At 36.5% G+C, this 24254-nt stretch overlaps 1 protein-coding gene across 3 annotated transcripts in view; it reads right to left on the bottom strand.

Moving 5' to 3' along the window:
* The window catches only part of c12orf63 (chromosome 12 open reading frame 63), a 153771-nt gene that overhangs the window by 5971 nt on the left and 123546 nt on the right, over positions 1 to 24254 (bottom strand). For all 3 annotated transcript variants that reach the window (XM_012959872.3, XM_018092229.2, XM_031898871.1), the window contains exons 53-64: positions 23864 to 23987; positions 23333 to 23477; positions 20642 to 20799; positions 19216 to 19395; positions 17326 to 17452; positions 16519 to 16656; positions 14717 to 14825; positions 12468 to 12594; positions 10778 to 10876; positions 7604 to 7745; positions 6599 to 6739; positions 6021 to 6232 (exon numbers count right to left, since the gene is read on the bottom strand). In XM_012959872.3, coding sequence (XP_012815326.2) covers positions 6021 to 6232; positions 6599 to 6739; positions 7604 to 7745; positions 10778 to 10876; positions 12468 to 12594; positions 14717 to 14825; positions 16519 to 16656; positions 17326 to 17452; positions 19216 to 19395; positions 20642 to 20799; positions 23333 to 23477; positions 23864 to 23987 — 1702 coding nt within the window. The remainder of the gene's footprint in view (positions 1 to 6020; positions 6233 to 6598; positions 6740 to 7603; positions 7746 to 10777; positions 10877 to 12467; positions 12595 to 14716; positions 14826 to 16518; positions 16657 to 17325; positions 17453 to 19215; positions 19396 to 20641; positions 20800 to 23332; positions 23478 to 23863; positions 23988 to 24254) is intronic.

Raw genomic sequence — 24254 nt, 5'->3', positions numbered from 1 at the left:
AGCTATCTGCAGTAGTGAGGGCACCGCAGGATTATGGGCCTGCACCTGTCAGCCTCTGACACTTGACTGTCCATGGAAACCAGAATACTAATTCCTTCAGAAAAAGAACAAATGGGTTTATACATTTTAATATCATGCCTCTAGAAGATGTCAGATGTGTTTAATGTGCAGATGGCTGCAAATTGCTATTAACATTTTACTTTATAACCCAGAGTCATCCATTTAGTGCGTGATTCACTAACGCTCACTAACAATTTTCAGTGGTTTCAGCATGTCAGACACTGTGTACTAAAATGTGCCTGATCTCTCTGCCTAGTCTGTCTCCCCGATCTGCCTGCCTATCTATCTATCTATCTATCTATCTATCTATCTATCTATCTAATCTTTTTATCTCTGAAAAAAAGCTGTTACTGTGTAATAAGCATACTGTGCTACCAAAAAGGATTTGGTTGAGGTCAAGTACTAGGTGTTAAAGCAAGTTCAGAAACTCCATACATTTAAGGCCCAACAGTTCAACAATTGGTCAAGGCTTCCTCCCAATGGTAAACAAGGTTGTATGAATGAATGAGTGTAGATTAATACACTTTTGTATCAGCTATTTATTCACCATTCCAAATATTTCTAGGACAGCAAATAACGGTTTTCTGCAAATCTTAGTCTTCTTGACCCTAAACCTAGGCTACCAGGAGTATCCAGGAAAGCAAACAGGCATGTTCCCTATTATCCCAATAACTGGCGTTTAGGCTGGACCCCAGCTACTGCTCAATGCCCCCTCAAGTGCAATAAACTCTTGCTTTTACATTGTGCTAATTAGTGCTAAGGTGTCTCTTGTTATAACCTGCTGGTTAAAGAACTAGTACAGTCCTATGATTAGATGGGTGATACTAGCTATACTTAATGGTATGTCTGGACTAACACAATTATTGTATCAAATGTAGCCTTGTCTAAAAGTACAACTGGTTCAAATATTTTTATAACATGGAGAAGAAAAGAATGTGACAGGGCAGATCTAACAACACTATAGAATTCCTGGCTCAGTCATTCAACGGGAGTCACCAGATACAAAAAACTCTCAATAGAATAGGGACTGAGAGAATCACCTTCATGTGCTGCTTTTCAGGTTGAGCTAACCTTTAAACAAGCCGTTCTTAGCAGAGATTTGTTATCCTTCAAGCGTATGGAGGGCTCTGTGCAGCTCTGTAATGTCACTAGCAACACTGATCTCTAACTAAAGAGAAAGTTCTGAAATGCCCGTTGTGGCTTTTTTAGCCTTTTCACTTAAGCTCTCTAAGTGCTATGCTCCTGGGAGTGTATAGGCTGCTTTGAAAACTATCCAATCTGCTAATCTACAAATACAGTTTTCCAGTGCTCCTCACATTCTGTAGAGTTAGCACTGATTTATGGTATGGTCATTAATCTAAAATATAGCCCAAAGCATCTATCATACCATTTAAATTGACTATGCACTATATACTGTATACTAGAATAACTGTCTGCCCTACAACTTCATTTGTTGTACTCTATTGAGGACATATTTACTGAATAAAAAAAAATACATACTAGCAACCTAAAACTGCAGTAAAGCACATCAGCCAACCAAGTCCTTACTTTCATTATTCTACCTGTGCTACACTGATTAAAACTAGCTACTGACTGAATGGTTGCTATGGATGCTTGATGATGGAAGCCCCCTTGCACTCATATTTAGGGCTTTCGTGGAGGTATGTGCACTTTCAGTGACGTAACAGCTTTTTTTGTCTGCATATATCCAGCTTTAAAGTAGCCAGAACTAGAAATCAGTGTTCTAACGTAAAGACAACCCAAAAGAATATGACTATGAAGATTTTCATTCATCCAGGTCATGGTATAGCTAGTATAAATACTAGATATACCATGCATTTACACCTCTTTGAGTTTCAGATGTCACAATGGTTACAAAGTGCCATTGTGATTGGATTAGTGGCAGAGTACATATGCTGAGGACTTCCCATACCAGTCAGTTGAACTGAAGAAGCTGCTCAGATGAGTAGTGAAACGTCTTCAATGATTACTTAACAAGTCCAGTTGCTTTAGAATTATTTATACTAGATATAACCCAAAAGAATAAGAATGTAGGGAAGTTCTTTCAAATGAATGTAAGCTAGTCTGTTACAACTGTTACTGAGAAATAAATTGTTTAAGTCAAAGTAGAACTCCAGAAAAATATATTGGTGCCTTTCTGCCATCCAGACCCAACCTCCAGTGTTTATTTGAAAAGGCAATATTTTTTTCCCTTTTAACAACTATTTTGTGCTCTATTTGCCACTGTCGTGTGACACAAACCCTGATGGATTTCTACTAGTTTCCATGTTTCCAGATATGGCAGCATTGATGTGATGGATGAACTATTCTATGGGACTAACAGAGAGCTTTTCTGGCAAGCACATGCCATGCTTTGCATAGAAATAAAGTAACCAGCAGCTTGTTGATAATATGTAAAAAGGTTTTAAAGAGGTCCCCCACTTATAACCTGCATAAAGAAAGAAAGCATAATTTTATGTAACTATCCAATATGCCTTTATTATTATTTTTTTACTAATATTAAGGTTATCTGTAAAGATAACTGCTATTGAAAGCAGTTTATCTGTTTATTCCGGTTCTGTACTTTAGGTCTGACTCTTAAAACAATGTAACATGAGTCAGTTCTCCTTCATGTCTTTTAATTAGCTTTATTCAGCTGACTTGCATCATTGTTTTGGATGTCAGTCAGGCATGTAGAAAATGTAAGCAGCCAGACAGATACTCATTTTTTAAGGGATCCTGGATCCACACATAAAAATCTGTATAATAAAAATCCTTTTCAAATTAAACATGAAACCCCAATTATTTTTTTTAATTAAAACATCCATAACTTTTATAAAGGTATTTAAAAATTTGAGCTGTCAATCAAATCTTGCCTGCCCCACCTCTACGCCTCAATGGAGCGGCAGTCAATTACTTTCACTTTCAATTCAGTACTTCCTAGATGCCACTGTGCTCCTTTCATTCCCTCTCTCACCTCATGGTCTAAAATTTTTTTTAGTGGGCATCAGCATCAGGTCCCCCTGACAAGATATGGGGGTGGTACAAAACTTGCCTTAAAGAGATACTGACACCAGAAATTAGACCTTTTTTTTTACATCCATTATAACATTAGCTTTGAATGCTATTTATAATTTTCCCATAACAGTATTTGCCCAATGCTTTTACATCACACAACCAATCCCCATGTTCCTCTATGAGGGGGCTGCCATATCTGTGCAGCAGGAGCCCATTAGTATTGGAAGTTATAACTGACTGGTTGGGAAGGGACAGTCAGGTTGGCAAAACAGTCAGGTTTAGACTTCCAGTAACAATTTCTTACAAAAGCAGCCCTATCAGTGAAAAATGATCAACATTACCTAAAGGGGAATTTTTACATAAATATTTTGAAGAGTAGTTTTTTAGTGTCAGCATCACTTTAATAACAGTGTCCACAAATGGAGCCTGCCTGTTTGCTGTGATTGTGAATTCCAAGATTAGAGGAGGCAGCGAAGTAGTGGATTTTACACACATGCTGTGACCTAAACTGAACTATACAACACAATAGCACTCTCTTGCCATTATAGGATGCACTGATTTCTGAAATTACATTCATTGTTGCTGGTATATATTCAATTTAATGGTACGTACTGATGATATGAGGTTGTATGAAAATAACCTTTAAAGCAGAATAACTGTAGGGGTTGTTATATTTTAACAGAACTGGGCTGGACTGGGGTCATCTACTCCTTCCCTTCACAGCCCAGTGCAGCTAATGAATGAGCTTGAGTAGCCTATGAAGAAAAGAAACCCCTGTTTTATTGGGACGTATTGAACCTTCATCACTGTCAGAGGCATTCAGGCTTTTCTTTAAAATGGCTTCAATGCAAAATTAATTGCAAAAGCTCTCAGGAAGGTTTACACCTTCAGACATTTCTACTGTACAACTGTGTGCAAACTTTTCCAGATTTCACTGAAACATTCCAAATAAAAACACACATCCATAGAAAGAACCTGAACAGCTTTAATGCACGCAACTAGAAATGGCACCATAAATATGGAGAAGGGCTCCACTCCATGCAGAGGAAGCTTACAGTTCTTCGTTTAAAAGATTTGCTTTATGTACTGTATAAAAAGCCCGAATGGCATGTCTATAAATGTAAAGGCTTCCCACTGGTTCAGCTGGCACCACCATTTAAGGAAACAGATGGTAAGGTCATTGCTGGCATTTAGGAAATTGTAATTCTCATAGCAGAAGACAGTGCTTATATTTTAGTTAGCATTCACATGTCATTTAATTGCTTTAAACACAAAATGATGTTTCCCGAGCACACACACAGCAACAGGGAAAAAAAACCTTAATTACTTGCTAGTTGCTAAGGTAACAACATTTTCTCTAAGAAAATAAATTTTCAGATATATGTAAACATGGCAATAATTAAAAAAAAAAACCTCACTGATTTATAAGTAGAGAGCTGACATTTAGTTGAATCATTAGGGAGGACTGGTTGCTATGGGTATTTTAACCAATTATATTTTACATTTCACAATATCTATTTTCAGTAGCAATTTACAAAGGAGGGAAAATAAGGCATTTGGTAGAACACAGATCTGTAACCTTTAACATACTCAAGCTTGTTTCTATAGATGTATACTATACGGGAAAATAATGTCTTTAAAGCAGAGAAAGGTGCAGGGAATGAGATAATTAGAGGACACCAGCACACATATAGGTGTGTGTATAAATATATGAGTATTTGACAACCTATTGCCTTTCTGCTTACAACTGTTAACCACGCATGGTCCCTGGAAATTGTAGTTCAACAATTGTAAGAAAATAGTAGTTAGACATGGCAGCTGTCCTTGCTGACTTCATTAGTGTCTGCAGAGACACACAGTATCTATCCTCTATTCCAGTGATCATTTAAATGTTACTTTCTCAAATTCTAATAGATTGTTGATAGGGGCTCCTTGCCAGACCCATAGCCAAATGTGCCCAAAGCACAGCCCCTCCTGCATGCGCCCCCCATGCTTCTTACCACTATCTCCCTGCTTGTCACCCCCTTTCTCCTCCACTCTTTAGCTGCACTGATATTTGGCATCACAGAAGGGAAGGCAGAAGGAATATGTGCCTATCTCTTCCCAACCACTGCTCCCTACACACGTGCCTCTTTTGGCTACCCCTAGTTCTGGCCCTGAATAAGAGTTCCAAAAAACAACTAGGCAGATATATATCATACCAGTGGAATTCCAGTTTTTTTTTACACAATTCTCTACTATAATAAATTTCAATTGTCAAATATTTTTGGAATACTGGCACCTGGCAGGCGAATAATAAATTATTCACTAAATATTGATACCATTGCCATCTTGCTGATCAAATCAATTTTATGCTAACCTTTACAATTTCATACTCCAAATGTAGCCCACTGTGCCAATTCCTTTCTTTCTTTTACTGTACACTTCAAAATCTAACTGAAGTCATTTTCACACTGTTTTATCCTTTTCTCTGCTGTTTAGGTCACTGGCATAGAAATGTGTTCTAGAAAATTATTTGCCCTTCATGTTCATGCTTAGCAAGCTTTGTTTATATTAATCCATAAACCTTTCTGGGTTCTAGCAATCAACTGCAGAAACTGTGAATTCCTGAACTCTTCATTTCTGCCCAAACACGGTCAGGTAAAGCTTAATAAATGTACCTCTAAGTGTGATTAACTCTAAAACTGATGGGCTCACCTAAAGTCCTGACTAACAGTATTTCAAAAATTAAAAAATGTACATAGTCAGAGCATTATAAAATTATTGGTGCCTGACTCTAGGAGGCAGGGCTCTAAGGGGTAGAAGGATGTAGGAAATGGGGTCATGTGCGAGTCTTTATAGTAATGATGTCGCATAGAGAGCCTTCTAACTTCCACTATCCCCTGCCAGCTGAATATCCTGATACAAAGTAATTTTGTTGATATCTTGTGTAAGGTACTTACCTTATGAGACACACTAAACCCAGTGAGAGAATTCTCACTGCCAAGCAGAATTTCCTTTGGAAAGTCATTCACACAACATATGGCATAAGAGTCAAGATTCTTCTTTAGAAACTGATGCATTTCTGCAAAGCGCACTGTAACCCCATGTTGAAAAACACAGGAGAACAAGGTATCAGCTGAAGGCCAGTTTCCCTCTAGTGATGTTGAGGAACCTTTAAAAACAAACAAGGCATTATGTAGAAATATTCTCACCACAGCTTATGCTACCAACATATTTTGTAAATTTGTAATTTGTAAATCTCCTATGGTTAGGGACATTAGGGCAATCCCTAAACCTACTAACTTTCTAATAAGCCCTACCTTCTTTTTTATTGTCAACCCAAGAAGAGCAGTATGCAGGTGTGTTAAATAGTGACAGTTAGAGGTTAAGAGGGAGTGGTTTATTTGGGCAGAGTGGTGGCTTTTTGTGTTGGTAAAAATGTGAACCCTAGACCTTATAAGTAATTTAAGTCTAAATACAAAAATGTGACGTATCATATCAGTACACTGTATATACACTGTAGAAAAGAAATCTGTACCAGACATATTAATCATGCTCATTAGCCTCAACAGATGATTATGATAGCGAATCAGATGAACCCAGGACAATGTTTCTTTAGGAAGATTATCTGTAAAACTTTCATCTCTTTGGGGACCTTTATCCGTTTCTTGGCCTTCACCTGTAAGAAACATTAATATTTTCTGATTTAATTCATTGCAAAAAAGTTTCTAAAATAGCAACATTGCATTGGGGGTAATAGTTAATGCAAGCAGCAAACAACACAGAAAGCCTCAAGTATTTGCCCCTGATTTAGTAGAAGTAGTGAAGTAGAAAATGCATTAACTAGTCTGAGAAACAACTTTATTAAAGTGGAAGTTAAATTGAAAGCTACTTTTTTACATGAAGTAGGAAGTGGTAATGGCATTTTGCAACCAGTTTTATTATAATATGGGTTTAAATAATTTACAGAGGATCTGGTCAAAGTTTGGATATGGAAGTGCACTTAGCAGAAACAAAAAAAACAGAGCTAATAAGTCATATAGGATTAACATTTAAAAAGCTAGGGGGGCAGAGGGCATTTTACATTGTACCCACCATACATTATATGGTAAAAATAGTCTGTATCTCAAAATCAGGACAGGTGACAACTGTTTTGTGCATAAAGTGGTGCCTACAAGTAGACTTCTAATAAGGTAGAGTGAGATTTTGTGAATAAAGTGGTGCCTACAAGTAGACTTCTAATAAGGGAGAATGAGATTTTATGAATAAAGTGGTGCCTACAATTAGACTTCTAATAAGGGAGAGTGAGATTTTGTGAATAAAGTGGTGCCTACAATTAGACTTCTAATAAGGGAGAGCGAGATTTTGTGAATAAAGTGGTGCCTACAATTAGAATTCTAATAAGGGAGAGTGAGGCCAATTTTATCAGGTGTTTAAAAACACACATTAGGGCTCATGGGACCCGAGACAAATGTTAGGCTAATAAAATCTAACAATGTAGAAAAACCATACATTAATATATAGAATTTTTATTTGTGCCTACCTGACAAGTAGTTCTTATAAGATGCAAGAAGGTCCATAGAAGCAAAATTTGGGATTTTCCCGTGCAAAGTGGTGTTAAGGCTCTGCGCACTAACACTGTTCATTCCAATAAACTGTTTGAATGCCACCATGGCAATGCCCACCTAAAAGAAACAATGTAATAAGCATAAATGTCATTACACTTCATTACAGATAAAGAATCTTTCTTAGGGAAACATAGTGCAAGATTATCGCCCACTAATAAGATGTAACAGATTTGCAGAATTGCTTCACAGCAAGGCATTCAGATGGACAGGTAATTTTCTGTTTTGCCAGTGTTATTCTTACAGAGGCTAAATCCTCACAAAGCCTCTGAACTTTTGAGCCCAGAGCAATTTATTGGCAATGTGCAAGAAAGGGAATATTTGTTTTCTCTTGACACAAATTGTGATCCCGTTCTCAGGTCAGCTATTCTTTGAGCATTTTAACACTGTGCATTACCATTTCTTAGGGTAAATACACGTTTACATATTTCAGATGCTCAGTTAAATACTGTGTGCATTAACACTAGAATGCTACATTTTGTAGTATCTACCTAATTATTAAAGACATAATATTATATTTATCATTTTTTTTGGGGCCCTACAAGGTGCTTCTTAACCAAATGCCTATTGTAATAATTTCACCATGTATCACAATTTCCATTGGTAGAAAGTGGAAAGTGGATTAGTGGAAAGGGCAGCATTGCTTGGCATGGGGGTACAGTGAATATGATGTAACAGGATTTTGGGGTGAAGGGCAAGTGGGTGGCAAAGGGCTCATCTACCATGCAGCAGATGAGGATAGAAGCTGCTTAAACCAGGAGATGTGTGAATAATTCCATTCATACAAGCTTGTCTTCTCTAAATTATTTTTTGATATAGTATAAAGCAATACGGTGGCATACTGTAATAAGTGGCAATATTCACAAATCTGATTATAAGACATTATGCCAGTCCAGAAAATTCAGTGTGATCTTATACATGCCAAGACACCCTGTGCTGAAACAGATGCTGCTTGCACTGCTTGAAGATCTGTACATCAAAGACTCTATTTTCATTCGTAAAATTGGCCAAAAACTCTCCTCAGCTTTACAAAGCATAGCTGACTGCCTGAATGATGTTTCTGTATCCAATAAACATGAAACAGAATATAAAGAAGGTGCATGTGAAAGCATACGCTCATAGTCTGTATCAGTGCTCTGTAGAACAGACTGCTCATAAACAGCTTCCTACTGTCAGTGCAAGCCGAGCAGATGCTTCCACCACAGACCATCATCCTGTTCCCTTCCCAGAAGAGCACACAGTCTAGCCTTGCCCTGTCTATTGCTGGGAAGGAAAAAAACGAACAAAGAGAATGTTTAAATTGATATAATTAGCAATCTCCATTCTAAGCCAAATGTATACAAAGCTACTATTTTGTTATATTTGCTTATAAATGTCGAACAGATTGATATGGAATAGTGGCATACATTAATGGATACAACATCTCCTTTCTCTAGGTAAAAAGATTTTTATATTATGGTCTCCTAAACTTATATACACTCTTCATTTACTTATTCTTGTTCAGCATGTGGGTGGGAAATATGAGTTCCTTATAGCAGCTGATTGTACATGACAGATATTTACTCCAAAGTACAGAGACAGACTGCACACAGGTCTAACCCTTATTCACAGTTATAATGTTACTTGCTGGGCCAAGCATGTTATATGAATTGTGTATTATGTGTACGGTGTCAGTGACTACAGTCATTCTCATAAGTTGATTTTGAAAGCAGCATCACTACATTAAAGAACCAGTAACAAGTACTAAAGAAAACTTCTTCTGCAATGTTAAAATGGGGTTTGCTTTGGAAGCATTACGGCAGTTTATATAACTAAGCTGCTGTGTAGCCATGGGGCAGCCGTTCATGCTAAAACTGGGTTATAGGGCATATGTTTACACTACAGATAAAACATAATCTGTATAGAATACAATGTGATAGATTATAATATAGGACAATAAAGAGAATTCAATTCCATTTATTGCTTTGTACAGAATTATGAAATGAAACTTCTCATATAAAAAGACATTTGTTTGCTAAGAAATAGTTTTTTCCACAGTAGGTGCCGGATGAACAGGTAAAAACTTTATGTTAAAAAATATATTTTCAGTTTATGGCATTACTGGTCCTTTAACACAAGTCAAAAGCACTATTAGGTCAAATCTATAATGCCTACATGCCTTTTTATGCATAGAAAGTAGAATCCACACTGCATGGCACAATATGATTAACAGGTGTAGGGTTAAAAAGAATTAAAGGGATAGTTTTAATAAACTTTAAATATGATGTCGACAGTGACAATCTGCAATTGGTCTTAAATTTTTATTTTTGTGGTTAAGCAGCTTTTAAGTTTAGTAGTTCAGTCGCTATCTGGTTGCTAGGGTCTTAGCAACAACGCAGAGTTTTGAATGAGAGACTGGAATATGTATAGGAGAGGCCTGAATATAAAAATATAAATAATATTTATTTATATGAGAAATAATAAAAAGCAAAAATAACAATAAATTTGCAGCCTCACAGAGCAATCATTTTTGGCTGCTGGGGTCAGTGACCCCTATTTGAAAGCTGAAATGAGGCAGAAGAGGAGGATGAATTCAGAGGAGAAATAAATAATGAACACCAATTGCAAAGTTGCTGGGAATAGGGCATTCGATAACATACTAAAAGTTCACTTAAAGTTGAACTACCCCTTTAATGGTATTTTGCCTTTGCTGCCTTTAACATTGTAGAACCTACAATTACCCTGGTTATTGAGCGACATAATTGTGTCTGTTTCTACTGACAAATGATGAGCAGTAGAAGGATCATTGCGTGGGCTGGTATTTCTACACATAGAAATCACACTGCAGACCACATTATAATTTTGTGTTAAAAAAGAGATAACTGTGTATGCACTGCTGGGGAATCAGGTGACCAGAGCAATGCATGGAACTTGCAGTGAGCAATGACAATTAATGTTATGTGTGATCTAGGGGCAATTGTTTTGAGAATATCAGGAGACTTTGTTTGGAGCAATGGTAATTCTATTTGTTTTATTGCTGTAAGAAACAGGGCTATAATGTGTATATGTTTTTATAATAACCAGAAAACCAAAAATGATGAAAACTTGAAAACCTGTGTGGCCGCTCTTATTGCAGTCCATGCTAGAACACTGTAGAGTTCTGATAGGCTCAGCATATTTTTATTGCCTTCTTCTTCCATTACCTTATCCACCTAAATTGAAACAGATACCATTATGAACCCATCATACTTATATCATGCCAGCCCCCTAACTTATAGTTGAACACCACTCAATGTAAAAAAGAACAAATATTTAATTCTAAGCAATATTAGTTTAACTTTTTTATTGGTTTTAAAGTTAATTGTAAATTGTAATTGCTATTAAAAGCAGTAAAAAGTTTCTATTTGCTGCACTGTTAGTTGTGATTCTTGAAACAATGCAGCAGTAGCCAGCTCTCATCCAGCCAAGACTTGACTTCACACTATGCCTTGCATGTTCAGTCATGAACACCATTTCAGGGCCTTGGTCCTTGGTGGTAACTGTTCCTTGGAAACATCTAGATCACCTTAACCCCATTTGGCTGCAAATTAAAACTGCTGTTTCTGCTTTGCCAGGCTCTAATAATATCGAAGTGATAGTGCTCAGCTGCTCTCTTCTGCCTGTTGCCTACACTGTGAATTACTGTACTGATGAGGGTCCTACGCTGTGTAACTGTGCTTTTTAAGGTTGTGAATCATTTTGCCATTTACTGCTCAGTCAGTTAATTAATATTTATTTCTGGAAAGACACTGCGCCATTTGATGTTGTGAGTCATTCTTCCATTTTATTTTGTGGTTCACTAAACTATTACATAATTTAATGTGTTTCATTGTACCATTTACTGGTATCACTGTGCAACCAATTAGCAACTAATTTATTACTGTTCTGCTTACTGTACTTAAGGGTTAATGCTTGGTTTGCAGAGCCGTCACTAATGTCATGTACAATATGCAAGACTTATTGTGTTAGGGGTAATAGATAGCCTTGTCCATTGCTAAGTACAAAATACAGACGCTGCCTCATGTCCACTGCTGTGTACAGTATATTTGTAGGGTTGTGTCCACTGCTAAGAAAAAGATGCAGGGTTGTTTTGCCCATGTTGTTGCCATGTTTTGTAAAGCTCAATATTAGTAAGGAGGATAGCAGGCGGTACAGGAGGTGCGTTGGTGTGGCTACAAGTTTTCCACCTAGGCCCAGAGGGCCTGAGTTTTGTTTTTGACAATACACGTGCTTGGCTGGAGAAGATCTAATTTTTGCAGCATTGTTTCCAGTCATTACATGCCCTGCAAGGGATAGAAATATATATATATACAACTACTATCAATAGCAATGACCTTTACAAAAAAACAATTAACATGTTTACTTAATCTATATACAAACCTTTTATAATTAATTCTATATAGAGTTCTCCATTTATCAAATATAAAGGGCAGTACCCATATAGATGTCATTCTAGATCTCTAGGGGTAAGACTTTTTAAGCATAAAACTAAAAGTAAATTGAAATGTTATAATAAAAAATGGCATTAATTAAAAGTGTACAATCATAATTCCAGCCATTGTGATAAAATAATAAACAGACCATTACTACTGACTAGCACGGCAGTACTATACATTTCCTGCAAATAAGTCACTGAATACTTTATGGAACTGGAAGCATTAGACAAGGCAGACTAACACTTTGTAACAGAGATGTCTAACCTGTGGCCTTTTATAAGTCATCATTGCTCTACACAATTAAATAGCATTGCATTTACTGACTCACCTTTCCTTTTGTGGAGGCAATTTTGGCTCGCACTGATGAAGAATCCTTGGAACCTGCCCTGTTTGCATCCATATTTGCTAGGTGAAGGTATAAGAGAGCTATTTCTATATAAGACTTTCTTATTAAACTGCAACAAAACAGAATACACACAAAAAGGAATAAATATATTCTGCATGATGTACTTCTGTAAAAAATGTATTTTTTTTTGTCCCTTGAAACAACTTGCTGAACAAAATATATCTTTGTGCAGCTCAAATACATTTGCCTAATACATTAGAAAATATACGAAATTGAATATCTTAATTGAATGAATGTTTTAAAGAAATTAGATACATAATGACAATGGACAGGCATGTTAAGTAGCAGTGTTATTTTGAAAACTCAATGGCACATACTATTAGAAAAATATATTTTCTTATAAAAATGCTCTATTTATTTGAAAAATAGTTTTCAATATCAGTTTAGTATGGTTTCCCTTTAAGTACCTCATTTTACCTCCAAAAATTTCATATGCAATTTCGATTTCATTCTTTTTTACAAGTGCCCATTCTTTGGAAAATGCTAAGTCTATTCTTACACCTTATTATGTTCCTCTGTTATTTCCATGTATTTCTGTTATTCTAGTGCTTCGCTCTTTTGTTAGCTCCATTCACTACAGGAGCTGCAGCCCTTTCCCTCTTTGCTCATACCTTTAGACCAGGGATCCCCAACCTTTTATAACCGTGAGCCACATTCAAATGGAAAAGGTTTGGAGAGCAACACATGCATAAAAAATGTTCCTGGAGGTGCCAATGAGAGCTATAATTGGCTATTTGATAGCCCCTGTGTTGACAGGAAGCCTACAGAAGAATCTGTTTGGCAATTACACTGGGTTTTTATTCAATTAAAACTTGCCTCCTATCCAGAAATTCAAAAATAAGCACCTGCTTTGAGGCCACTGAGAGCAACATGAAAAGGGGTTGGGGAGCAACATGTTGCTCATGAGCCACTGGTTGGGGATCATTGCTTTAGACCATACTACCTTCACACATTCACTAGTCTCATTGTATGAACACCTTCTCAGCGAGGAACAATAGTTTGCCCTTTGACTATGCAATGGTTCAAGAACTTTTCTTTGCCTCCCAGTTATGACGGTATATGCCTGTTTAAACGTTGCTGCTGATTTCTGAAAATCTTCACTAACCCTCATTAACTATAGTTACATAGGGTTGAAAAAAGACCAGTGTCCATCACGTTCAACCCATTCAAGTAAACCCAGCACACCTAACCCACACCTACCAATCTATACACTCACATACATAATAATAATCTGCCATTACCAACTATGCAAATATAATTAATAAATCCATGGCTGACAAGGTTTGTGGTTGATAGCCGCCATTGCTACTTACCCTGCAAGATATGTTATCCCTCAGTAGGCAGTGTGCTTTCAATGCACTACATTTTAGCATGTGGCCTGTAGTGGTTCATATTATTTTGATTACTGCATTTTTGTGTATAGTTCTAACAGTATTAATTGTTGGACTGGGAAACATAAAGTTTAAGAAACAAAAATAAAGCATGTCATATAAATTTAAAGACATTTAAAAGGATATTAAAAGCATCTATTTAGTAGAAAATGATCCTAAATGTATGCATTTGCCTATTTAGTGTATTTCCTGCTGTGACCGAGTTAGTCAAGTGTGTCAGAATACACAATGCATTTTCATTAAAGCTAAATGTGGGCATATTTACTATGTTATGAATTATGCATTCACCATCAAAGGTGTCCAGATATGTCAAAGCTAATATATTACTTTCAAACTGGTGATGCCATATTTTTATACTATATACACAAACCTTCCAACAAGGTCTTGCAGAGATTATACAGAATATTGCAGTATAGGTAGCTAACCCCCTATTTGCTACATAACACCAATCTTCTACATCGACTTCTGATCTAATGTAGACTTTAGTGTTTTGCTTGCTGATTTTCAAATCCATAAGCCCAAGTTACTATGTTTAAAAAGTAATACTGCCATTCCCATTGATCTTTTTGTACAAAAAAAAGGGTGAACCCAATGCCCACATGCTTTGGACCTCAAGCATTTTTTATGGCGCTTCCACATAAAAGAGCAGCATTCAGCATTCCCTTTTGACAGGTGTGATGTCAAATGGCAATCCTTTTACAAATATAAATAAATAAAATAAATAAAAAAAATAAGAGTAAATGATGCAAATCTTTGTTTTATTCTCCTATTTCTGCTTACCTAAAGTTTTGATCATAATTTTGGCTTATGAGAATAGCTTCAGAGAATGACTGGATGGCAGAGCATTTCTCAAGGTCACCTAATTCAAACATTTTGTGCTCTTCTTTGCCTAAAAACAGGATAATAATGATATTATCATTTATTTGCATTTTGCTACAGAAACTTTTCAGCAAAACAAAAATCACCAGGAAGCATATTTTTCTGACAAAGGTGACATTTTTATACACTAAAGTTTTGCTATAAATTTACCTGCATATCAAAAATAAAAGAAAATATTCCTTTGAATCATTTGCTATACTCTCATATTTGTTTGCCCATATGAAATAATGACAGTTTTGTTTTTCCCACAATGTACCTTCACAGATCATAAAACCTCATGAAATTATTCTAATTTAGCTATTGGAAATCCAGTGTGGGTGCTGTTAGGTTGGGATGGGTTATTCTTTTTTATTTAGTACTTTAATGTGAGTGAAACTAAATAACCACTACATAATTATGCTGTAGCTCACAGACCAAGGCAAGGGAATGGGTGTTCTAAGGTCTCTTTATAATTTTCATATTTGTTATAGGACCCCTATAATGAGGTTTAAGCAGGGAGCATAGGTGGGGTCTGGGTTATTTTAAATGATAACCCACAACATAACTGTGGGTAGGAGTGGGAGGGGGAGAGTGCATATTGTCCATAGCTACTGACATCTAACCTGCTTAACACATTACAGTACAGACTGGCAGAACTGGCACAAAAGATACCATTATCTGCTATGCCTTTCATACAAATACCGTTAGGTGCATGGAGGGAATGCTAATGTAATAGACCTAAAAATCTGAGAGAATGAGTAAGGTAGCCATGCACTAGCCCATTTCATTCCGTATTCTGTAAATTGGCCTGCTTTAGAGGTAATACAGGGTATGGACACTTTTCTGTTGTTCTGATTGTTTAGGCTGAAAATCAAAAGGAGCAGAACAAGCGGATATGAAGAGGAGCTGTGGCTTTGAAATTAATGAACCAACCAACATCCAAAGTACATAGATAATGGTCAGAATCATCACACAGTAGATGCACTAAAAATAATACGTACCATTTATTCAGTTTGTGAATAGCCAGATTTACTGTGCAAGCATCTTAAGTGGGAGAGGTACAGCATCCGTTCTAATGGGAAGTACATACAGCCATATTTTATTAGAGTGGGTTTGGGTGGGGAAAGTGTAAAATGCCCCCATGGAGATTTTTCCCCAAGCCAGGGAAAGGGAGTGCAGAACTCTATAATTTTTAAAAAAAAATAAAATACATTTTGAACTGATGATTCTATGTTTCTCTCTCTATAACATTTCAGGATGTATTTGCCTCGCAGCAAGCAGCTGAATCCTTGTTACTTTATTTCTTTTTATCCGGTGCCAGAATTTGTATCCAGCGACAGGCTGGTCTGATGATGTGTGAGTGAAAGTGAGTATAAGGCGAGTTCTATTTCAGTGTGGGTGATTCACCCAATAGGAACAAATCAAAGCTTATTGTTGACTGATTACTACTGTTAACTGTATTAGTGCAATTTAGCACCCTTATTACTTAATGAGGCATTGTGAGTCTGTGTTATTTCAAAAACAAGAAGATGCTATGTTTTAATATTGTTTGTGTATTAGTTCCCATGAATTGGAAATTGATGGATGCTGATTTGGCTTTGCCAAGAAAAGCATCTCCTACAAAACATCTCTCAGATCTGGCATTTTCCCATGTTTTCATCTAATAAACCATGTTCCCATAAATGTCACTTTTTAAAATAAAATACTTTAAAATAAGTCCCGACCTTTTCGAAAAAGCAATTCCGCTTCCAGATCATATTCTCGGAAAGAAGATACCCTGCAAAGTTCCAGTGCTGTGGTATACAGATTAAGACTTGGCATATCAGATGATGTAGAAGAAGCTTGCATAGACAGGACATGGCCTACAATGAAAAAGAACACACAGGAATGTCTAAGGTTTTGCTATTCTAACTATACATAGACATAAAATGGATAATATATACATACACAGCTATGGAACTTTTCAATTCATGACCCAAACTTGCACTTGTGACCCAAGCAATATGATGCCCCATTTTTTTCCTGAAGCTATTATTTTAATTGCTTGGTTTCCCAAAGGGTTAATATAAACGTAATATATTCTTTTAGGTCAGTCCTTACAAAGAGACTAGTGAAAAAAATCCAACCGAACCCAACCATAACCTTCCCATTTTGTACCTGCACCTGTCACTATCCTGCTTGCTTTGTCTCCATACCCAATTCTAACCCACTAAGCCTTGGTATCTATAGATTCACCTCTCAGTGATATCAAAGGGGCTTGGCACCCAGGCATTAGTCTATAAATACCAACGGCTTAAGGCAGAAATTTGGCATAGTAAAGTCGCATGCAGGGTGGGCACATATTAAAGTTCAGACCCCACCTGACCTGCAGGTTTTCCTGCACATCAATAAGAGAGACCTAGTACAATTGTATTATTGACTTGTATATTTTGGCACCAAAATTTAATTACTTCTTAATGCCAAACAACTATATTATTGGCCCCAATGCACATCATAATCCTATACAGAGCCAACTGTATTTTTAATCTTACCAATTCTCAGTTTGATTTTGCCCAATAAATTGATATGGGGCAAATAAATATTTCTTAGAGGCTGCACAGGCGATGTAATCATAGGCTTTTTCACATGGTACTCAATAGCTTCACCAAGGGATATCATCTGAAAGAAAAAAGGGATGATGCTAATGCTTAGCTAACGAACTAGAACATTTTATTATATTTTACTTCTGTCATTTGTTTCTGGGTGACAAAATGCATAGCAATAACCAGCCTGTGATAGATAGATATAGATACATAGATGACATTAGGAGGGCAGGCAGGACATCTGTCAGGATATATATATACTTGCAACGAGTCTTTTACAGCGCTCTGGAGGAATTTTGGCCCACTCATCTTTGCAGAATTGTTGTAATTCAGCTTTATTTGAGGGTTTTCTAGCATGAACCACCTTTTTAAGGTCATGCCACAACATCTCAATAGGATTCAGGTCAGGACTTTGACTAGGCCACTCCAAAGTCTTCATTTTGTTTTTCTTCAGCCATTCAGAGGTGGATTTGCTGGTGTGTTTTGGGTCATTGTCCTGCTGCAGCACCCAAGATCGCTTCAGCTTGAGTTGACGAACAGATGGCCGGACATTCTCCTTCAGGATTTTTTGGTAGACAGTAGAATTCATGGTTCCATCTATCACAGCAAGCCTTCCAGGTCCTGAAGCAGCAAAACAACCCCAGACCATCACACTACCACCACCATATTTTACTGTTGGTATGATGTTCTTTTTCTGAAATGCTGTGTTACTTTTACGCCAGATGTAACGGGACACGCACCTTCCAAAAAGTTCAACTTTTGTCTCGTCGGTCCACAAGGTATTTTCCCAAAAGTCTTGGCAATCATTGAGATGTTTTTTAGCAAAATTGAGACGAGCCTTAATGTTCTTTTTGCTTAAAAGTGGTCTGCGCCTTGGAAATCTGCCATGCAGGCCGTTTTTGCCCAGTCTCTTTCTTATGGTGGAGTCGTGAACACTGACCTTAATTGAGGCTAGTGAGGCCTGCAGTTCTTTAGATGTTGTCCTGGGGTCTTTTGTGGCCTCTCGGATGAGTTGTCTCTACGCTCTTGGGGTAATTTTGGTCGGCCGGCCACTCCTGGGAAGGTTCACCACTGTTCCATGTTTTTGCCATTTGTGGATAATGGCTCTCACTGTGGTTCACTGGAGTCCCAAAGCTTTAGAAATGGCTTTATAACCTTTACCAGACTGATAGATCTCAATTACTTTTGTTCTCATTTGTTCCTGAATTTCTTTGGATCTTGGCATGATGTCTAGCTTTTGAGGTGCTTTTGGTCTAATTCTCTGTGTCAGGTAGCTCCTATTTAAGTGATTTCTTGATTGAAACAAGTGTGGCAGTAATCAGGCCTGGGGGTGACTACAGAAATTGAACTCAGGTGTGATAAACCACAGTTAAGTAATTTTTTAACAAGGGGGGCAATCACTTTTTCACACAGGGCCATGTAGATTTGGAGTTTTTTTTCTCCCTTAATAACGTAAACCTTCATTTAAAAACTGCATTTTGTGTTAAATTATGTTATCTTTGACTAATAGTTAACGGTTTTTGTTGAGCAGAAACATTTAAGTGTGCCAAACATGCAAAAGAATAAGAAATCCGGAAGGGGGCAAATAGTTTTTCACACCACTGTATATATATATATATATATATATATATATATATATAATGTGTATTTATTTAATAAATTGATGACATTTTCCAAAACTGTAATGTGGCAAGTAGCAAAATCAAGAATGTATCTATGAGCCCAAATACGTAGACAGGAGTGATCTATGTTGTATTAAACCCATTGTTTTAGAACTGCACTCTGTATCTGTGTATTTCAGTCTGGTTTAACCGCACCTACAGATGTGTATATACTTACTTGTTTAATGATAATTTCCTGAGCAAAAGTCAAAAAGTGTAACTGTTTGTCCCAGAACAATTGCTGGTCGCTGCCATTTTCCATTTCTATTATGTCAGCTGAGAGAAGCAAGCTTTGAGCAAACGTTAGGCATGCCGCTGGAGACATAAAATGCTTTTCACTCAGCAAAGTGATTATATTCTGAGGAGTAGATAAAAGACATTTTTATTAGAAACAACTATGCAATAAAACACAATCTGATTTTGCACATGGGTGAAATAATGTCATAAAATTCCCATTCACAAAATGAAAGTGGGCAGATAAGTAGTTTTCTACTCTTTAATATTTAAATTGTGGAGTTTTGAGTCTTAACCCATCAAAGGTGACAGATACACATACCAACTTAGCGTACAGACAGACCCATGAGCTCGTATAATGGGATCTCTTTTTAATTCCCTTGCACTCAGCTTAAGCAGGTATTCGCTACTAAAGACCCTTCATAAGAGATTTAACTACAACTCCCAGAGTCAGCCCAACAGCTGAAGGCTGTAATTCAAGGACATCAGCAGAGAAGCTGGCCATACAAAAGAGGGCATTTAATCATTTAGTACGAAACGCATCAGGCTACTTTTGTTTGAGATAATTTTTTTTAAAAAAAATAAAATGTATATTTAACTGCACCACATTATTTTCCAGTGGTCCAGTTTTTTTGTGCCAGCTGTTTCAGCATGAAATATTTTCATTTAAACTATTATCCTAAAAGCTAAATGTTTGAGGCATGAGCACCTGGGCCCCCAACATTATTTTTGGTGAGTTCACCCCATAAAGAAATCTAACTGGATTATTTAGGAGTTTCATACCTCACTCACCCAACTAATAGATCTTTTAACCACAAAATCACCATATTGGTTGTCAGGGATCTGAGTTTCAGGTAATAGTCATGGGACTGTTATCTTTAGATAGCAAGGTGGCGGGGGAGATACTTTCCTAATTTTTTTTTTTTTTTTGTAGAGAGACAGGATTTGTGACAAATCCACATATTTTAGAAGAATTAGCTCTAATACATCTTCTAGGCAAAGCAAGCCCCTACCCCAACCCAATGGATTAGGCCTAAGTGTAAATCAAAATATGATTCCAACTCTTGCATGAAGAGACAATAAGGAGAGACAGATACTGAGAGGGAAAGTGAAGACTAACATCATTTTTTTAGATTGATTATATTTAGAAACTTTTTTTTTCATGAAGTGAATCATGTGAATGCTCTGAGATGGTTCTCGTCCTGCTTAAAAGTTGTCTACATAAAGACAAAAACAGCAGCAAGACAGTTACAAGAGAACCATGACATATACCAGTTACAAGAGAACCATAACATATAACAGACAGTTACAAAAGAACCATAAACAAGCTAAATTTAACACACAGTAACTGTTAAATGTATACAATTTACCTGTAGCATAGGTTGCACTGCTTTCTTGGAGTGGCCCTCTTGAATATGAAGATAGGCTCGCTGAAGCATAAGGTGGGCTTGTGTCTCACTGTCACTAAGTGACTCAGCCTCTACAACTCCTTCTGTTATGATCTTAGAGCTGTATAAAATGTTTTCCTCTGTTAAGAATATTATGGCAGAATGAATGACAATTTTTCATAAACTGCAGACCTTTTATACACACTGGTTTAAACAGAATTGAAGTTTTAGCTCCAGTATAAATCCAGCTTCTTCAGTTACAATCTATCATAACTTTGATATTTACTTGTGTTTTCCCGAGTTTAAAGGGGCAGTACACCCCTTTTCACCGTGAGCTTAGTAAATAAGGCTTGTGCTGAACATATACTGACCTACATAAAATCTATGTATCTAATTATGTACTTTGCAAGCAACAGACATGAAGTAATTTTTCTGCTAATCTCAAGGAAAAACAATAAAATATAGATTTTTCATGATTAAAACAATAGGTAAAACAGTATGCTCAGCACAAGCCCTATCAAATAAACTTATCTTGAAAGGGGGGTATACTGCCCCTTTAAAATTATAATGTATCTGCTCTACATTGGTAATAAAAAGATACATTTAAAGGTAAAAGTTTGCATAGTTATATGTAAGGTTTAGTAAAAAAGTGGCATACATAATTTTCAGCATGTCGCTAGTTAAATGTATGGAAACTTTTACATAAATATGTAATATATTTTCTACCCTAATGCAGTCTCTTAGTAGACAATAAGATCCTTTTTGTTAATTTTGTATCAAAACAAGTTTTCAGCATCTGTTGTGCTGGATAACAGTATTGCCATCTGCCTCTTTGCCAAACAGAGACCAGCCCTTCAAGATAAAGTTCTATGTGTATTTGTGGCTTCCAAGAATAATTCTAAGAACTTAACAAAAGTTGAAATTTCACAACTCTGCAATTAAATATATAGTGAAATAAACCAATATACATTGTATAAGCATCACTGTTTTCAACAAATTAACTGAAGGCAAAAACAAAATGCTAATAATAAATACATTCTGTACTGTCATCTAATGTAAGTGACTGGATCCTTAATAACACATGGATTTAATTTCAGTGTCCATTCTGTCCTAAAAAGGATATTATCTTCCAAAAATGTCACTTTTTAAATGTCTATTTTGGGATATTTAAGATATTTAACCTTTTAATTACACTTCTCTATTTAAGTATAAATTGTTAGTAAATTTTTAAGTAACATGCTAATGAACTAAGTGCATCAGTTTTTCGAAAATACTAAACATTATGCCTTGTTTGATGAGTATTGTTTTATTTTTCTTGTCCCCAGGCACCTGAAACCTGGGAACTACAGGAAAGACACTGAATGTGCCTCCAATATTCTGTAAATAGCTCTATATAAAAGACCTAATAAAGAAATTGTACAAACTGTTTACAGGAGACGTGAAAGGCATTTTGGCATTTTATTGCCACAATAGTGCAAGCTAGAATGCTGTATTTATTCTGTAAAAAGTTAAGTTAACAGCCCTAGAAGCTCCTTCTATTTGTTTAAGATAGCAGCTGCCATTTTAGGTTGGTCTCAGTAACTTCTGTGCTGCAGCTCTGGCTGCTGGTAACTCAAATTACAGCAGACTGGGGAGAGAAGGGAGGGGGATAGAGCAAAGAGGGGATGGGGAGAGAGGAGAAAGAGAAGAGCAAGGCTGCACAGACTCGAGCTGTTCCCTGAAGGATTTTTCTAAAAGAACAAAGTCTGAAACCAAAGAACATGTGTACACAAAAGAAGAAAAAAGGTCCCATGTTTCTTTTGAAAGAGGACTCAATGCAGCTTTTCTGTGAGTGTTTATGGCTTTATCTACCTTTCTGATAAAGCTTACTTTGTTTTAACATTTTCTTCTCCTTTAAAATCACTTAAAAAAATAATTTTTTTAAAGACATAGTAAGAACTTTGCAGATGATAAGCATGCTGCATTGGAATGCCGGAAGTTCAGCTCAAAATCTCTAAACACCATTCTTGTCACTACCACTACACTGCCTTGGAGCAGCCTATGTTCATAGACAACTAAAGGCAACTGCCTTTTAGCTTAATGGGTATCAGTTCTGAGCATTTTGTCAGTTTTTTTATTATACATATTCACTTACAGGAGCAATAGGTAAAACGAGCATGTTCCCAGAATGTCAAGAATATGTTAGTATCCTCTTCAATAATAAAATTTTCAGGGCACCCAGCCATGCGGGTCTGCTGTACAGTCATTTTGCCAATGGTATCACTAGTAAAGTGATCCCAGCATTACTTTCTGCTGTGTCCACTACATCGTGGTTAAGCAGGGAGTCATGTTGGGCTGGGAGTTGTTTGAGTCTTCTTTATATTGCAAATGTAAGCAGTACTCCAGCCTACTAAATTATAGCTTTGGCCCCCCACCCAGTGACAGTGGCAGAACCAGATGTTCCTATAAATAATAATAATCTGTCGGTGTTTAGATAAAATGTGAAAATGTTTCATACAGATTTTCCTCTAGCCCAGACAAGATAGGGTTCTCTATCTGATCACTGAATAAGAGGTCCTATAACTGATGAACTTAAGTACTAGATAAACCCCAATTTGTAAAATCCCCCAACAGTGAGATAAATTAGTGAGATAGATTCCACATTGGAACAAGCATGGTTCTGACCTGCCATACCTTTAAGAGCTACACCCCGTAGTTGTGCTGCAAGACTATAGACTAGAGTAAGGCGACATCTAAGCCATAAACGTATGTCAATAAGATTTAAAGCTTCCACTTCACTGGGCAGTTCTGGTTCCAAAATTGTAGATGCTTGCTCATCCTTCGGAAAACAATTAAAAGGAAATTATTAGTCATAAAAGTGTTGAGCATTACATTAGTAAAACAAAGAAAATAAATTGAACAGAAATTAGGGTAGATTTACTAAAGGAATGAGGATTTTTGGGGGTATTAATCAGAAAAAAAGCACAGCCTAAAGAATATTTTTTACTACCCATTATTCCATATTTTAGTTTTTGTTTTTGAATAGTCTTTTAAAAATGATAAAAAACTGAAAAAAGCATAATATAGTGTATAGCTTATTTGCAAATCAATACAGAATGCAAGTACACAGTAAATTTGTGATCATAAAAAACCATTTCACATGTGTGCGTCATACAACAGAAAATAAGTTGAGTGCTGTTTTTTTGTGCTAGTATCAGATTTTACCTTTAAATTAAGCACCATGTGCTGCTTGCCTGTTGAATAGACATGTTTCTCGTCCTTTTGGGGCTTAATAATAAAAATATTCGCCTTATGAAGTAAAAGCATAGTGGAATATGCCAAAGCCACGCTGCAATTGAGAAGGAAATTTTGTGGTAATGTCATCTTAGTTGATTTACACTATACAGTGCAGTTCTGCTCAGACAAATTTGCCTGTACTAATTGCGCTAAAAACTCCAAATCGAACACTGGCAAATACATTTTCAGACCTGCCCATTTGCAAAACCAACCAATATCTAAAGTACACCTGTATGGCTTAAGTTTTCTTAAAGGTTTCTTAAGAGAATGAAATTACCCTGCAGGATATTGTTGTGAATAGCTTTTTAAGTTATTGGTA

This window comes from Xenopus tropicalis, chromosome 3 (genome assembly GCF_000004195.4).
Source record: "Xenopus tropicalis strain Nigerian chromosome 3, UCB_Xtro_10.0, whole genome shotgun sequence".
NCBI classification, from domain to species: domain Eukaryota; kingdom Metazoa; phylum Chordata; class Amphibia; order Anura; family Pipidae; genus Xenopus; species Xenopus tropicalis.
This window is presented reverse-complemented; position numbering and strand designations above follow the sequence as displayed.